The sequence below is a fragment of the Lolium rigidum genome, chromosome 3 (genome assembly GCF_022539505.1).
Source record: "Lolium rigidum isolate FL_2022 chromosome 3, APGP_CSIRO_Lrig_0.1, whole genome shotgun sequence".
NCBI lineage: Eukaryota > Viridiplantae > Streptophyta > Magnoliopsida > Poales > Poaceae > Lolium > Lolium rigidum.
The window spans coordinates 240,402,773-240,417,594 of NC_061510.1; the positions used below are offsets into that span (position 1 = coordinate 240,402,773).

Here is a 14,822-nt window from a genome sequence, read left to right on the forward strand (position 1 = left end):
ATCCTCAATGGCACCCCGAAAGGCTTTCATACATTGGGCAGGTCTTGATCTTCCTCCCTCCTTCTCAAAAGGATATAAGGTATCATTACGATCACCCATAACTAGCCATGGCATGTCAGAAACCGTGCTCAAGTCTCTTAGTCTTTGCCAGTGAATCTTCAAACATTTTCCTGTCCAACTCCAATCATAGCATCAATGAAGTTTTCTGTTCTATCCCTCACTGATAATGCAACCTCTTTTTTTCCAGAAAATAATTAGCCCTCCACTCCCTCCATCACTAATAACTACCTCCTTAAAATCCATACGAACTGTCTCCGAAGCATCTCTGCCGGGAACAACTCGAGGTGAGTCTCTAGCAGAAACATAATATCAGGGCTTCTACGGTTGATAACATCCAATAGAGCCCTAACTACCGCAACCATTTTGAGACCACGGCAATTCCAGCTTAATATTTTCATTTTTCCGTATTTATTAAGAATATGCAAAGTTCCATGACTAAATACATTCATCTGTGAGCAAAAACAAAAATGTGCTAATTGCCAAATTCCGACGCAGCTAACTACCATACTGGTGCAGTGGTGCTGATTAAGTCAGTTAATAGAGAGATGGCGGAGGACTAATCGGCGAAACACCTCCAACACGCACCGCACGCACTACTAAAATTCCCAAACACTCCATCGCTCCTGCCCCGTTCGTTGGTTCCTCCTCAGATCCGATCTCTCCAACACACGGGCACACACCACCCGCCCGCTCGTCCGCCGTCTTGCTCCAGGGAGCTCTCGCCGCCGCCGTCTGCCGCCATGGCAGCGGCTAACGCGCCCATCGCCATGCGCGAGGCGCTCACGGTAACAAACACACCCACCCATTACACCCCTGTCTCCCTCTCTGTCGGAAGTCGCATCAGATCTCCGAGGAGAGCCTAGCTTGCACCCATGCGACTGACCGGCTGACACGACCGCCATGGCTGCTTGTTGCAGCTGACGAGCCTGGGGATCGCGCCGCAGTTCGTCACCTTCACCCACGTCACCATGGAGTCGGACAGGTACATCTGCGTCCGGGAGACCTCGCCGCAGAACAGCGTCGTCATCATCGACATGGCCATGCCCAGCCAGCCCCTCCGCAGGCCCATCACCGCCGACTCCGCGCTCATGAACCCAAACACCAGGATCCTCGCGCTCAAAGGTACGAGATCTCGCCCAATCCTGCGTGATCTCATTCCCACGACGCCCCCTGCTAAACCTCCTCCCATCCATCCTAGTCTGGTCGCCGCGTCGTCTGGGATCTGCAATAGTTAGGCGACGATCTCAACTCCCCATCTTCTTAGTTTAGTGTACACTTGGTCTTCTATGAATGTGCGCAGCTCAGATCAAGCTTCAGCTTGGGATCACTTTGTTTTGCGTGGCCCTGGCTATTTTGTTGCCAGACCTGGTAACACTACGTTTTAGCAACACATTTACCTTCAGTTCATATTGTGGAACTTCTGAGCCAAAGGAATGATGGTTTGGCAGAATCGCGTTGCTGTCATAGATACTTCATTCTGATAGTTTGCCAAGCACACAAATGTCGGTTGGTCATATACTACTATATTATGAGTTCTAATGATGGATAGGTGCATTTTGGAATTTTGAAAATACAGCCTCTGATGAAAGATCACAGACTCAAACTCACAATTTTCACTAGATTTAGAGTGAATGTAGATTCTTATTGGTGGTATAATTAGATCATAGTTTTACATTTGCTTGTGACTCATTAAGATTATAACATGGTATGTGTTTTGTTTATAATGTCCACCACCATGACTTTGAATTGCTTTAGCTGAGCATAGTTTGGGCCTAGGGTAAGGGGATCAGGAGAGTTTAGTATCTAAAATTGTGAGTTTCTTTTAGGCTGGCACTCTCATTGAATTGATGCCTTCTTCTAAAACTGGCACTGCAACAACAGTAGCTTATGATATATTTTTGTCAAAGAAATGTCCCCTTACTACCTTTGCAGTTTGTTTTGGGTAGCTAGTTGTCACAGGGTGTACCTTGAATATAAAACTGAAGCAACTTGGTATGGAGCACACGTTCTATACCTATGGCGCTTTCCTGTGTAACAGCATTTTTTCCTTCGGATGAATTCTGACATCCATAATGTAAATAAGGTGATGGTGGCAAAGATGTGTTTTCTCATGATCAGAATTGGCCTAACTTAAATCATTTAGTTGAAATGGCTGATTTATACACTGGCAGGATAGTATATTGCTGTTATATAGTTGATAGTTGAATGGGAGAAACAAACCTATAAGAATTCTACGTTTTAAGTTCAACCTTTACGATCTGTCCACATCCATCTGTATATATTAAGCAGTTTCCAAATAGCAGTAACAAACTTTCACTAAAATTTGCAGCACAAATACCTGGAACAACACAGGATCACCTGCAAATCTTCAATATTGAAGCTAAAACTAAAGTAAAGTCGCACCAGATGCCAGAGCAGGTAAAAGTTTTCAAGTCTTTCCTAGTATACCTGGTCTTTTTGTTTAAATTATTATCTTGACGCATCATCTTAAATATCTTCTCTACTACAATCACAGGTTGTGTTCTGGAAATGGATTACCCCCAAGTTGTTGGGTTTGGTAACACAGACATCAGTTTATCACTGGTCAATTGAAGGTTACTTCTCTGACAATGCACACTTCTTTCCTTTAGTACTATTTCCAGCTGTGCATGATTTGTGTCTTGTATGTATATGGAACTAAGACAATTGTTGCTTGCTGTTGCTGAATATAGGAGATTCTGAACCTGCCAAGATGTTCGATAGGACAGCTAATTTGGCCAATAATCAGATTATCAACTACCGGTGCGATCCAGCGGAAAAGTGGCTCGTGCTTATTGGAATTGCACCTGGTGCTCCAGAGGTATGCTCAAGAGAGCATTCATAAATGATACCTTGTTATATGTGCCTCTTGTATTGATGGGCTTTCTTTTCAACCTATCAGAGACCGCAGTTGGTGAAGGGAAATATGCAGCTTTTCTCTGTAGATCAGCAGCGTAGCCAGGCACTTGAAGCCCATGCAGCATCTTTTGCAACAATAAAGGTACTATTCATTTGTTTTGTGCTGGTTATAATTATCGTTTCTCCTCTAGTGTTTACCATCTGTCTTGACTTTCCTTGTCCAGGTTCCTGGCAATGAGAATCCATCAACGCTCATCTGTTTTGCCTCGAAGGCAACTAATGCTGGACAGATTACTTCTAAGTTACATGTTATTGAACTTGGTGCCCAGCCAGGTTTGCATCTAGAACTTTCATGTTATAATTTTCTTTCTATTTCTTTCTGCATTCAAATTTTTAGTGGAGCGCAATTGAGACATCAACCATCTTGTAAATGGTGCAGTCACATACTTAAAATAATTCCTGTGTTCTTATTTTTTCAATCATTTATTGCAGGGAAACCTGGCTTTTCCAAGAAGCAAGCCGATCTCTTCTTTCCTCCAGATTTCCAGGATGATTTTCCTGTAGCCATGCAGGTGCATTTTATGTCCCAAACGCAGTATACCATATTAGGTACCATAATATATCTAATTCGTTTTTCTTCTTTTGATTACAGATCTCTCAAAAGTATGGCCTTGTCTACGTAATTACAAAGCTTGGACTTCTGTTTGTGTATGACCTGGAAACTGCTTCAGCAGTTTACAGAAATAGAATCAGTCCAGATCCTATATTCTTGACAGCAGAGTCTTCTACAACCGGTGGATTTTATGCCATCAACAGAAGAGGGCAGGTTTTACATGCCACGGTTAATGATGCAACTGTCGTGCCTTTTGTCAGCGGTCAAGTATGATGTTTTGCACTACATAAATTTCTTTATGATGGATACACTAGATATTCCTTTCAAATTTCTGATACATTTTGGTGCCTGCAGTTAAATAACCTTGAGCTAGCTGTGAATCTTGCCAAAAGAGCTAATCTTCCTGGGGCAGAGAACTTGGTAAATTCCGTAACTAGTATGCTTTTGTGAATGGTGCTTTTACATTTGCAGAACTAGCTTCTATTTTTGCATAAAACTTTCTTACGAGTTCAGTGAGTATTTCGTTGCTAGATCGGAGATTTATGTGTTTCATTATGTTCCATAAGAAGGTTGTAGTCAACATCATTATGCAGTTTTCTCAATTTCCACTTTGCGTTCCTGCTGAATGCACACTTCTGAATTTGAGCTTATCATTCTTCACCCGTATCTTGCTCCAGGGCCCAATGCTTGTGCTGTGGGTATTTCAGTGTCCCAAACACCATGCACCATTACCCTAGCAGTCATGAATTTCAGCGCTTTATATGCTGTAAAATTCAAGGATTCATGTATTCATTTAATTGTCAATCTCATTTGACATGTGAAGAGACTAACAGCTATTGTAATTATTCTGAATTGCAGGTTGTGCAAAGATTCCAGGAACTGTTTACACAAACAAAATACAAGGAAGCAGCGGAGCTGGCTGCAGAATCCCCTCAGGGTCTTCTGCGAACCCCCGAGACTGTTGCAAAATTTCAGGTGCCTTTCTGGTTTTGTTGCATATGAAGCTGTTAATATTTATTTTCCTCTTTTTCATAGCTTGGTTCCTACCTATGTACTTCTTTAATAAGTCAGCTGTTCTTCATAGCCCAAACTGTGTGAATTACAAAAGCGTGGTTGATATCTGACATTACAGATCATTTTGCTCTTACGGAATTTGCAGCAAAGTGACTAATGTGCTAATATGTTTAAAACACCATGGCCTTTTTTTTTTAAATTTAACCCAGTTAGTTTTTTTTACCATGTAAGAGAAACTTTTTGTGTTTACTTGTTGCTGTTGGTCCTTAATGGAAAGCATGATTAGGTAAGAGTGATATGATTACACAGTCCTGTCTTTATTATTTACGCTTATACTATTAACCTGCTTAAGGTGTGCACTTCTAGTTCCTTACTTGAAATATTACTAGGTAAGAGATTCAGTGCAAATTCACATATTGCAAGTATACACCTTTTTAGCTTAAAATGTTGGTTCTTTTGCTTGGCTGACGTGCTGTTTGTGTGATTCAAATGTAGAGTGTTCCTGTTCAAGCTGGGCAAACACCTCCACTGTTGCAGTACTTTGGCACACTGCTAACTCGAGGGAAGCTAAATGCTTACGAGTCTCTTGAGTTGTCTCGACTTGTTGTCAATCAGAACAAAAAGAACCTTTTAGAGAACTGGCTGGCAGAAGACAAGCTGGAGTGCAGTGAAGAGCTAGGAGATCTTGTTAAGGTAATATGGGTGTTGTGCAATGTTTGTCGATTGCACAGATTTCATTGTGCTTCCATAAATTTCATTAACTACTATGTGTGGATTGTTCACTAACTGGTGCTTTGGTGTAGACGGTAGACAATGACCTTGCCTTAAAAATATACATAAAGGCTAGGGCAACCCCTAAAGTAGTTGCTGCTTTTGCTGAAAGGAGGGAGTTCGACAAAATCCTTATATATTCGAAGCAGGTATATTGCTTTGGTACTGCTGAATTCTTCTTTTCAATAGGTAGTCCCGAGTTTAGCTTGGACATTGATCATCTTGTCTAAACCTTTTGCTGTTTCCAGGTTGGATACACTCCTGATTACCTCTTCCTCCTCCAAACCATCCTACGTACAGATCCACAGGTAATAGGTTCAATGCTTTAAGCCAAACAGTGCCGTGCTTTGATATCATACATCCTTGTCTAACTGCATATCCTATATATTCTTGGCCAGGGTGCTGTCAACTTTGCTCTCATGATGTCACAAATGGAAGGTGGTTGCCCATTAGATTATAATACAATAACTGATCTGTTCCTTCAGGTATCCTTTCTATTCATATCGATGCTTTGTTGGTTTGTAATATTCTTTTTGCCATATTTTTACTTTGTAAGTTTGGCTGTATGTCTTGCCTCATGCATCTTTTGTTAATAGAGAAATATGATACGAGAGGCAACAGCTTTTCTGCTGGATGTTCTGAAACCAAACTTGGAAGAGCATGCATTTCTTCAAACCAAGGTTAACATATAATTTTTTTAAATATGAATGACTGCCCTAGACCTTTATGGCTTTACCTCCTTTGTTGCTCAGTAGCTTGTGTTTGAATTCATTTTAGGTTTTGGAAATCAACTTGGTGACTTACCCTAATGTTGCTGATGCCATTCTTGCTAATGGTATGTTCAGTCATTACGACCGCCCTCGCATCGCTCAGCTCTGTGAAAAGGCTGGGTTGTACTTGCGAGCCCTCCAGGTCTGTATCTTTGCATGGTTTTGGTTGATATATTCTCTTTGTCTCACAATTTATTAAGTCTTTATTGTGATACAGCACTATGCAGAGTTGCCTGATATCAAGCGTGTCATTGTAAATACCCACGCCATTGAGCCACAGGTTTGTGCTATTCAGTTATGTTTGACTATTAATCAACTATTATCTTGTCCATTAAGAACATCCTTTCGCAGGCACTCGTTGAGTTCTTTGGCACCCTTTCAAAAGAATGGGCACTAGAGTGCATGAAGGACCTTCTGCTGGTCAATCTGAGAGGAAACCTTCAAATAGTTGTGCAGGTAATTCTTTTCAGTTTCCTTATAACTTTCATTCTTGCTGTTTATTTTTTATTGATTCTAATTTGTGTCCAATCCTGCAAATACCTCTGAAGGCTGCCAAAGAATACTCTGAGCAGCTAGGAGTTGATGCTTGCATAAAACTATTTGAGCAATTTAAATCTTACGAGGGCCTTTACTTTTTCTTGGGATCCTATTTGAGCTCCAGGTACTTAAACCACATGTTAATACTTTCAAACATTGTTCTCATGCACCACATGTTAACATTATATTTCTTTGCCTGCAACAGTGAGGATCCAGATATTCACTTCAAGTATATAGAATCAGCTGCAAGGACTGGACAGATCAAGGAAGTTGAGCGTGTAACCAGAGAGTCTAATTTCTATGATGCTGAGAAGACAAAGAACTATCTGATGGAAGCAAAACTACCTGATGCCCGCCCATTGATTAATGTTTGTGATCGCTTTGGTTTTGTTCCAGATCTGACTCACTATCTGTACACAAATAACATGCTCAGGTACATTGAAGGTTATGTACAGAAGGTATGTAAATCTTTGGGCTCAGTGTTGTTTGAGTACGTTTTTTCTGATACGTTGAGTATATGAATGGCTGTTTCCCTCTGTGTGGTTTGTAGGTGAACCCTGGAAATGCTCCTTTGGTAGTTGGGCAGCTACTTGATGATGAGTGCCCTGAAGATTTCATTAAGGGTTTGATTCTATCTGTTCGCTCTCTGCTTCCTGTTGAGCCACTAGTTGATGAGTGCGAGAAGAGGTGTGATTCTATTTAAAGTAGTTATAATTGTGTACATGTTCAGATTCCGACCTTTTCTTGTTGTCTTATTTGTTTGATCTTTTAATCAGGAACCGCCTACGTCTGCTTACACAGTTCTTGGAGCACTTAGTGAGTGAGGGTAGCCAAGATGTGCATGTCCATAATGCTCTTGGGAAAATTATCATTGATAGCAACAACAACCCAGAGCATTTCCTTACTACCAACCCATTCTATGACTCACGTGTGGTCGGTAAATACTGTGAAAAGCGGGATCCTACACTTGCTGTTGTTGCTTACAGGCGTGGACAATGTGATGATGAACTTATTGATGTGACCAACAAAAACTCACTGTTCAAGCTGCAAGCTAGGTAAGTTTAAGTTTGTTGTTTACTTGTTTGTCTGATGCCATGTAATATTGTTTGAAATTATTATATCTGTTGGGCCATTGCTTACATGTTCAGTACTGTGTTTTAAATTATCAGGTATGTGGTTGAAAGAATGGACAGTGATCTGTGGGATAAAGTTCTACTCCCTGAAAATGAATACAGAAGGCAGTTTATTGACCAAGTTGTTTCTACTGCGTTACCTGAAAGCAAGAGCCCAGAGCAAGTTTCTGCTGCTGTTAAGGCTTTCATGGAAGCTGACCTTCCACATGAATTGATTGAACTTCTTGAGAAGATTGTCCTTCAGAATTCTGCTTTCAGTGGAAACTTCAATCTTCAGAACCTGCTCATCTTGACAGCCATTAAGGCGGACCCGTCCAGGGTCATGGACTATGTTAACAGACTAGACAACTTTGATGGCCCTGCTGTTGGAGAAGTAGCTGTTGATGCACAACTTTACGAGGAGGCTTTTGCCATATTCAAGAAGTTCAACTTAAATGTGCAGGCTGTCAATGTCCTATTAGATAACATCCGGAGCATAGAAAGAGCTGAAGAGTTTGCTTTCCGTGTTGAAGAGGATGCTGTTTGGAGCCAAGTTGCTAAGGCCCAGTTACGTGAAGGTTTAGTCAGCGAAGCTATTGAGTCCTTCATCCGTGCAGATGATGCAACACATTTCCTTGATGTCATCCGTGCTGCTGAGGAAGCCGATGTATACCATGATTTAGTCAAGTACTTGCTGATGGTAAGGCAAAAGGCAAGGGAGCCCAAAGTTGATGGAGAACTCATCTTTGCATATGCTAAGATCGATAGGCTCAGCGACATTGAGGAGTTTATTCTTATGCCAAATGTTGCCAATCTCCAAAATGTTGGTGACCGGCTGTATGATGAAGAACTTTATGAAGCTGCAAAGATTATCTATGCCTTCATCTCGAACTGGGCTAAGTTAGCTGTCACCCTAGTCAAGTTGAAGCAGTTCCAAGGAGCTGTAGATGCTGCTCGCAAGGCTAATAGCGCTAAAACATGGAAAGAAGTATGCTTTGCTTGTGTTGACGCGGAGGAGTTCCGTCTAGCACAAATATGTGGTCTCAACATTATCATTCAGGTATATATAAGCTGGAATTTATTATTCTTTGAAGCAAAGTTTGTGATCAATATATGTTCGTAGCTCTTGAGGAGCTGTTAACTAATCCTTTCTGACATTCCTTTTTGTTTAGGTTGATGACTTGGAAGAAGTGAGTGAATACTACCAGAACAGGGGATGTTTCAGTGAACTAATTTCTCTCATGGAGAGTGGTCTTGGACTTGAACGTGCACACATGGGCATCTTTACAGAACTGGGAGTCCTTTATGCTAGATACCGCTATGAGAAGCTCATGGAACACATCAAGCTTTTCTCCACCCGTCTCAATATTCCTAAGCTTATCCGTGCTTGTGATGAACAGCAACACTGGAAAGAACTTACTTATCTATACATACAATATGATGAGTTTGACAATGCTGCCACCACTATCATGAACCATTCTCCAGACGCATGGGAGCATATGCAATTTAAGGATGTTGCTGTTAAGGTTGCAAATGTTGAGATATATTACAAGGCCGTGCACTTCTATTTGCAAGAACACCCTGATCTCATCAATGATCTTCTCAATGTGCTTGCACTTCGCTTGGATCACACAAGAGTCGTCGACATAATGCGCAAGGTTTGCCTCTAGAAAGATCTTTTGTTGTGTATGGGAAGGGTCTCTTCTGGTGTATAGGCTTATTCTATACTAAATCCTCAACTACTCTTTTATTCCTTATACAGGCTGGCCAGTTACATCTTGTGAAACCATACATGGTGGCTGTTCAGAGTAACAATGTCTCTGCTGTCAATGAAGCTTTGAATGAGATATATGTTGAAGAGGAGGACTATGAGAGGCTCCGGGAATCAGTTGACATGCATGATAACTTTGATCAGATAGGTCTTGCCCAGAAGGTAAAAAGAAAGAAAACTAGATGATTTTGTAATGCTTGTTGTTGGTGTTTCTGTTTTTATAATCTGTGTCTTCAATGCTGGATCAGCTTGAGAAGCATGAATTGCTTGAGATGAGGAGGATTGCTGCCTACATTTACAAGAAAGCTGGCAGATGGAAGCAATCTATTGCCCTATCGAAGAAAGACAACATGTACAAGGATTGCATGGAGACATGCTCACAGTCTGGTGACCGTGAGCTTTCAGAGGATTTGCTTGTCTATTTTATCGAGCAGGTTTGTGTAAAGAACATGTTCTGTTTGGATTACTTTCTTCGCAATTGAGTAACGAGTATGCAAAATGTGCCAATAGCATCACCATCTTTCTAGATATAATTGCAATGAAATTTTTCCTGCTTGTTTTAATGATATTGTTTGCCTTCCATAAAATTGCATACACGTCTGTAGTCAGCATACCAACAAAATCATCTCACTTTGATACCGGATTGTATTGTTTTGGCAGCACCAGTTATCTGCGCAGCATTGCATTTCTAATGGTTAAGCATGTCTGATTGTGTGTTGCAGGGAAAGAAAGAATGCTTTGCTTCTTGCCTCTTTATCTGCTATGACTTGATACGCGCGGATGTTGCCCTTGAGCTTGCATGGACGAACAACATGCTGGACTTTGCTTTCCCCTACCTGTTACAGGTATCTTATTTCCGTCTGTATGTTTGGAAATGTTCAGTTACATACATTTTGCTGTAATAGCGTTCTTGTTATGCATGCAGTACATCCGTGAGTACACAAGCAAGGTAGATGACTTGGTGAAGGATAGGATCGAGTCGAAGAAAGAAGAAAAAGCTAAAGAGCAGGAACAGAAGGATGTTGTTGCTCAGCAGGTAATCTGGAGTACTATTTTTTTTTGTGTTATATCCTGCTATTCATCATGCTTAAGGAGCCAGCATGACACGTTGGATTTTGTTATACAGAACATGTATGCTCAATTGCTCCCTCTCGCTTTGCCTGCACCACCTGGTATGGGTGGTCCTCCTCCGATGGGCGGAATGGGCATGCCTCCGATGGGCGGGATGGGCATGCCTCCGATGGGTGGAATGGGTATGCCCCCGATGGGTCCTGGTCCGATGCCTGCATACGGGATGCCTCCAATGGGAAGCTACTGAGGGATTTACAGTTTGCATTTGAAGAACATAGATGACTGTCGATTGTTTCAGTTTACACAGGGATGCACGATGATCCCGAGGTATCTTTGAAGTTGTAGATTTGGGCTATTGGTTTTTCAATTAATATTCTTTTGGTACCAGGACAATTTTGGCGAGCAATATCCCTAGCCGAGGTACTGAGTTAATTTACTGGTTACAGTATATTATGGTCGGGTAGGATGAGGATGCTTAGGTTCAGCTGAAGAGCGAGAGGTGGAGGACTGGTACCATTTGTATAGGTTGTGATAAAAGAGTCTGTAGACATTTTGAATGTACACTTGGCAGCGTTGGTGTTGCCAGCCATGAACATAAACACTGCCCTGTATGTTATATGTTAATGCCTCATGTCCAGAGGTTTGATTTTTTGTACCTGGAATGTTGAACAACACTCTGTATTTGTATGTTAATGGTTTATAGTTACCTTGTGTAAGCTGTACCTTTGCCCCCCATGCTTGACGTCAGATACATGTATGCATGACCTGACGTTGTTGCTCTATCGATCTTAACACGTTTGTTCAAGTTACTCGTGGTCTTTTCAAGTGCGTTGACATGAACCACCGCGTGCTTCTGTCAAATATTGATCTACCCTGACCCAATTTTCCTTGCTTTAGCTAGAAGTGCTGAATGGTATGAAGTTTTCAATTGGAGTAATTTTATAGAGAGTAGGTCAATGATGTTGATTGATGGTTGTCTGACCGAAGAAACTTGATCGATGGAATCGGAAACCAGTCGGTTCCTTCTTGCACGTCAAAGCTATATGCCCTCTCTTGTCACACACGTAAAACTAGATACTGATGCAGGGGACGCTGGTGCATTTATTTAGAGGTCGGCGATGCCTTTTGTGCACCGTTTTGCCGTGTCCTTGTGAAATCAGGACAGCCTTGTCATGGAGGACGACATGCGGCGGTTGTGTTTGCTGCGTTGGTTGTTGTGGGCACAACGCGTACGTTGGGTTTATACGAGGAAGACTTGCATAGGATCGTTCCATTTTTTTTTAGATAACAGGCATGCAATGTCCGACTTTAAATTAATAAAGTTAGAGGTTTAGAGGATCGTTCCATTAGATGAGATCATATAATCAGCTCATAATTTTTTTATTTGTGGAAATTGCAAAAAAATGGAACTTGTATACAACATACTACGAGCTGTATCTACAACTCCAAATAAAAATCAGTTCAAAAGTCCATCTATAGGTAGAGAATTAAAAAAACTGTATTGTGAACAGTGTCAGTTTTTAATTCACATCCTTAAGTGTAGGACAAATTGGAAGCTGCGTTTTTAAGGGTTGCATATATAGCATAGATATATGTTGTCAATTTTTTTAAAAAATATTTGAACATATTTTGTCTGTTAATTTTCTTTTTGATCTCACATATCGGTACAAAGTTAGATCCTACCCAAGTTGCCCCTCAGGGTTATCCTATCGTGGCCATGTGAACTAGCGATGGCCTTGGCTAGGCCGTGCAGTTTCAGTTTTCGTTTTCGCCGTTTTTTCTCTATATACAATTTTTTTATTTCCGTTACCACAACCATCACAAGTTCACAACGAAGAGCTCGAAGTATGACATGTGATGCAATATATATCCACCATTTAGACTACTGATGAAGCCATTCTATCAAAATTTACAATAACATAATAACGATCTTGATAGTGAAACAATGAATGAATGAATCATATCTTGATAGTGAAACAATGAATGAATGAATCATGGCCGTACTGTACATATGTGTTATGTGATGGATGGAGTGAACATCGTATATACTATACAAAAATGTGATGAGGTGTGAGAGTCGATCGATCAGGCCATCATCATGACCCTGAACTCATCAAATGAAAGGACGCCGTCGCCGTCGAGGTCGAACCTGCAGATCATGGCCCTGCACTCCTCCACTCCCAGCTCGTGCGACCCAAGCCTGCTCAGCGTCCGCCTCAGGCTCGCCGGCGTGATCATCGTCGAGGATGACGACGCGTACATCCCGAACGCCTCCATCAGGCACCTTCGTTTGATGAGGTCATCCTCTTCCTGGGCGCCGCCGGCTAGCCTCGAGAACTCTTCTTGGTCCAGCAGCCCGTCGCCATCGGCGTCCACTGCAGCGAGGAGCGCCGCCGCATCCTCCTCCGAGACGTCCTCGCCCAGGGTCGACCCGAGGCCGCACCGCAGCTCCGAGGCGGACACCTTGCCGTCCCCGTCCTTGTCGAAGGCGGCGAACACCGACGATGCCTCCATGACCAGCATGATCGATTGATTGCTTTTCACTGAATTTTGCAGCTAGCTAGCCGTATTTGGAGTTGCCAACTACTAACTTAATTTCAATGCCTTTCGCAAAAATAAAAAAAACTTAAATTCAATGCCTGGAACCGATTGGTGATAATATGGCGCCTGTGGCGTGGTATTTATATGGAGGCAATACGAAGGAGTTTGTTGGCATTGATAGAGCAAATGCGCGTCAGCAACGACATCCTAGTCTCCGCGTCATTTTGTACGACGACAGATGCACATGTTTAAGTCATTTCCTCCATGTTCAGCTACGCGTAAACCGTGATGGATCATGAAGTATACCGTGTGTCCACCTCTGCTACCCGTAAAAAGAAAATGAAAAAGAAAAGCCAAATACTACTCCCTCCAATTCATATTAAATACATCAACTTTACCATTGAGTCATATGGATTTGCGGAAGTAGTTGTTTGAGCCATAGAAAATGTGCCGTTTTCACAAGAAAATAGTCATAACCAAAGATTAATAAGGGATCTCTAGCGCGCCGACGGTCATGACGCGTCCGAATCGGTCCGCGCGGATAGAAGGACTGGTTGCGCACGTTCTAGCTGGGCGACCCAAACGGACCAATCTGTCCGCCTCGATTCCATCGGCGCACCAAATTTAGGAAACCGATACGTCGGCACGGACAACACGCGTGTCCTCTGATGTCCACCCACGTGGACCTACGGCCTGCATGGAAGCGACACAGCGGCCTTCTGGCCACCAATGGAAGTAGGTTGACTCTAGCGCTTCTACTCTAGCCACGCCGCCCAACACCGGCACTCCTGCTCTGGACGCGTCGCCTGCCGTTCATCAATGCCGATGTTTCGTTCTACATGCCAGCAACCAATGTTATGGCCCTTTTTAAGCAAACCAGCGACGGCCATTTTCTTCCACAACCTCACTTCTTCCATTCCCCACCACTGCCACATGCATCTCCACAACAATAGTTGGCGGCATATGCTCGAGGGGAGTAGCAGGAGAGGCCAGAGTCAGCCACCAGCATCCCCGTCGCCATCGCCACCATCGTTGCCCGACCCTATCGCCATCGACCTCCCCGGTGTCGAGTTTGGCGTGACCATCCACCAGGGCATGAGTTGGGGCAGGCTGCACCCGCCCCATAGGTTCGCCTCGATCGTCGATGGGTAATAGCCCCACCATGTCCTCCTGCGTGTGTCCGGCGCATATCTGGCCATGGGCAGCCCGGCCCGAACGGCCCGGCCCGGCCCGGCCCGAAATTCCCGGGCTGGGCCATGCCTTATCTAACTGCTGGGTCGGGCCTGGGCCTAAAAAATTGGCCCGATGAGTAACTCGGGCCGGGCCTGGGTACCATTTTTGGCCCGAATTTGGCCCGGCCCGGCCCGACCATCTCTGCCAGCCTGCTTCCCTCCACTTCCCACCTCAGCCCAAGAGTGGCCCAACTCCTTCTAGCCCCAAGAGGCCACGACCACCAGCCCACCAAGCACTTGACGTAACCTCCAGTCCCCCACGACCCCATCCAGTGATCCCCTCCCAGCGACCCAGCCTCCCAGTAGAACCCTAGTCTGTGTGGAGCGCCGCCGCACCTCCTTCCCGTGGAGCGCCGCCGCACCTTCGATCCCATCCGTGGCCGCCACACATATGTCCTCGTTCGCAGTCGCTACACCGCCAACCTCGCCCACGACGGCCATCGGTCGGGCCTC

At 43.5% G+C, this 14,822-nt stretch overlaps 2 protein-coding genes across 2 annotated transcripts; one reads left to right on the top strand and one right to left on the bottom strand.

Moving 5' to 3' along the window:
* Positions 1 to 800: 800 nt before the first annotated feature.
* On the top strand, positions 801 to 11,312 carry LOC124703194 (clathrin heavy chain 1-like). Its single transcript, XM_047235418.1, has 30 exons — positions 801 to 845; positions 978 to 1,182; positions 2,390 to 2,478; positions 2,576 to 2,654; positions 2,772 to 2,899; positions 2,981 to 3,079; positions 3,162 to 3,270; positions 3,430 to 3,509; positions 3,590 to 3,817; positions 3,905 to 3,970; positions 4,409 to 4,525; positions 5,060 to 5,257; positions 5,368 to 5,484; positions 5,584 to 5,643; positions 5,734 to 5,820; positions 5,932 to 6,015; positions 6,113 to 6,247; positions 6,323 to 6,385; positions 6,457 to 6,561; positions 6,654 to 6,766; positions 6,848 to 7,100; positions 7,193 to 7,329; positions 7,419 to 7,697; positions 7,812 to 8,814; positions 8,927 to 9,412; positions 9,517 to 9,687; positions 9,774 to 9,959; positions 10,248 to 10,370; positions 10,451 to 10,561; positions 10,652 to 11,312. The coding sequence occupies exons 1-30, from the start codon at positions 801 to 803 to the stop codon at positions 10,841 to 10,843; spliced, it is 5,148 nt and encodes a 1,715-aa protein (XP_047091374.1). The 3' UTR covers positions 10,844 to 11,312.
* Positions 11,313 to 12,561: 1,249 nt separating this feature from the next.
* Positions 12,562 to 13,111, bottom strand: LOC124699199 (probable calcium-binding protein CML25/26). The gene has a single exon (XM_047231536.1). It carries the CDS (start codon positions 13,108 to 13,110, stop codon positions 12,682 to 12,684), a length of 429 nt encoding a protein of 142 aa, XP_047087492.1. The 5' UTR covers position 13,111; the 3' UTR covers positions 12,562 to 12,681.
* Between the last annotated feature and the right edge of the window lie 1,711 nt (positions 13,112 to 14,822).

Excerpts from the sequence above, each read along its gene's own strand:
- LOC124703194 (XM_047235418.1), top strand. The coding sequence starts at position 801 with ATGGCAGCGGCTAACGCGCCCATCGCCATGCGCGAGGCGCTCACG. Across the intron at positions 3,271-3,429 it reads TGAACTTGGTGCCCAGCCAG|GGAAACCTGGCTTTTCCAAG; the intron begins GTTTGCATCTAG and ends CATTTATTGCAG. Across the intron at positions 10,562-10,651 it reads AGGATGTTGTTGCTCAGCAG|AACATGTATGCTCAATTGCT; the intron begins GTAATCTGGAGT and ends TTTGTTATACAG.
- LOC124699199 (XM_047231536.1), bottom strand. The coding sequence starts at position 13,110 with ATGGAGGCATCGTCGGTGTTCGCCGCCTTCGACAAGGACGGGGACGGC.